The sequence below is a fragment of the Lottia gigantea genome (assembly GCF_000327385.1).
Source record: "Lottia gigantea unplaced genomic scaffold LOTGIsca_966, whole genome shotgun sequence".
Lineage (NCBI taxonomy): Eukaryota > Metazoa > Mollusca > Gastropoda > Lottiidae > Lottia > Lottia gigantea.
The window spans coordinates 34,538-35,510 of record NW_008711128.1 but is presented as its reverse complement, the minus strand read 5'-3'; the positions used below and the strand labels follow the sequence as shown (position 1 = coordinate 35,510).

At 37.2% G+C, this 973-nt stretch overlaps 1 protein-coding gene across 1 annotated transcript in view; it reads left to right on the top strand.

Moving 5' to 3' along the window:
• Positions 1–549: 549 nt before the first annotated feature.
• LOTGIDRAFT_176310 (hypothetical protein) overlaps positions 550–973 on the top strand; it is a gene marked incomplete at both ends in the record, with an annotated part of 26,878 nt that continues 26,454 nt past the window's right edge. The window contains one exon of the mRNA XM_009068950.1: positions 550–751. Within this exon, the coding sequence (XP_009067198.1) occupies positions 550–751 (202 nt within the window). The remainder of the gene's footprint in view (positions 752–973) is intronic.

Below are 973 nucleotides of genomic sequence, written 5' to 3'. Positions count from 1 at the left end.
TCTGTAATTAACTCCGAGATAATCCATCCAGTTAAATTACTACTCGGGTATAATCAAAATTCAAAGTTAGTTCTAATCAATTTACAATTCACTAATCCCGCTTATTTTATCAAATATTTCTCATGTTTATTTATTTTATATTTTTATATTCTTGATTTCTGATTATTTATGTTTTTCATTTATGTAAATTGTACTCTGAGATAATCTAATCCTCCTGAATTATTACTCAGATATAATCAAAATCTAATCCAATATTTCTATAATCCTCAATTGATCAAAGATATGACTCAACTAATTAAGAAATCAAAAATAATCCTAATCCTCAACTGATCAAAGATATGACATGATTCACTCAATAAATTTTAGAAAATCAAAAACCAGTATTAACTGACTACTATATAAATCGCAAATTAAATTTCATTTCATAACCATTCCTCGACACTTGAAAAAGGATAATATTTCGAAAACCGGTTCGTGTCAATTGCCATATACAGTTTCCTCCTGTTACATCCGCTGTACATTCCCTTCTCACCCCAAGTTATTTTCATTATGCTCCCCAACTACAACAACCACTGGCAAGAAGCCAGAAATAGAAACACTAATCGTCAACCAAACCAATATCACGTACCCTACAACGGCCCTGTCTTCCATCGACCTCTACCACCTACCAATCGCCGACCACCAACCAACCCATCCAGCTATATCCCACCCCATCGCCGACCTACCTACAACACAGCCTACCAATCAAGAGGTAACCATCGACCTGACCAACAACAGAAACGACTACCAGCCCACCGACGCCAACCAGTCCCCACTCATAAGGAGGAAGAACCCTTTGTGAAGGTGTTCTTCCAAGTTTTGCAGTGCCTCCATCATTTGGCAATCCTTACCCTTCAACAGCAAGGCCAACCAGCGTTTACCTTCAAACGCAAAGTCTCTGAGTTGGATAGTTTTATCCGTCCAGCAATGAAAA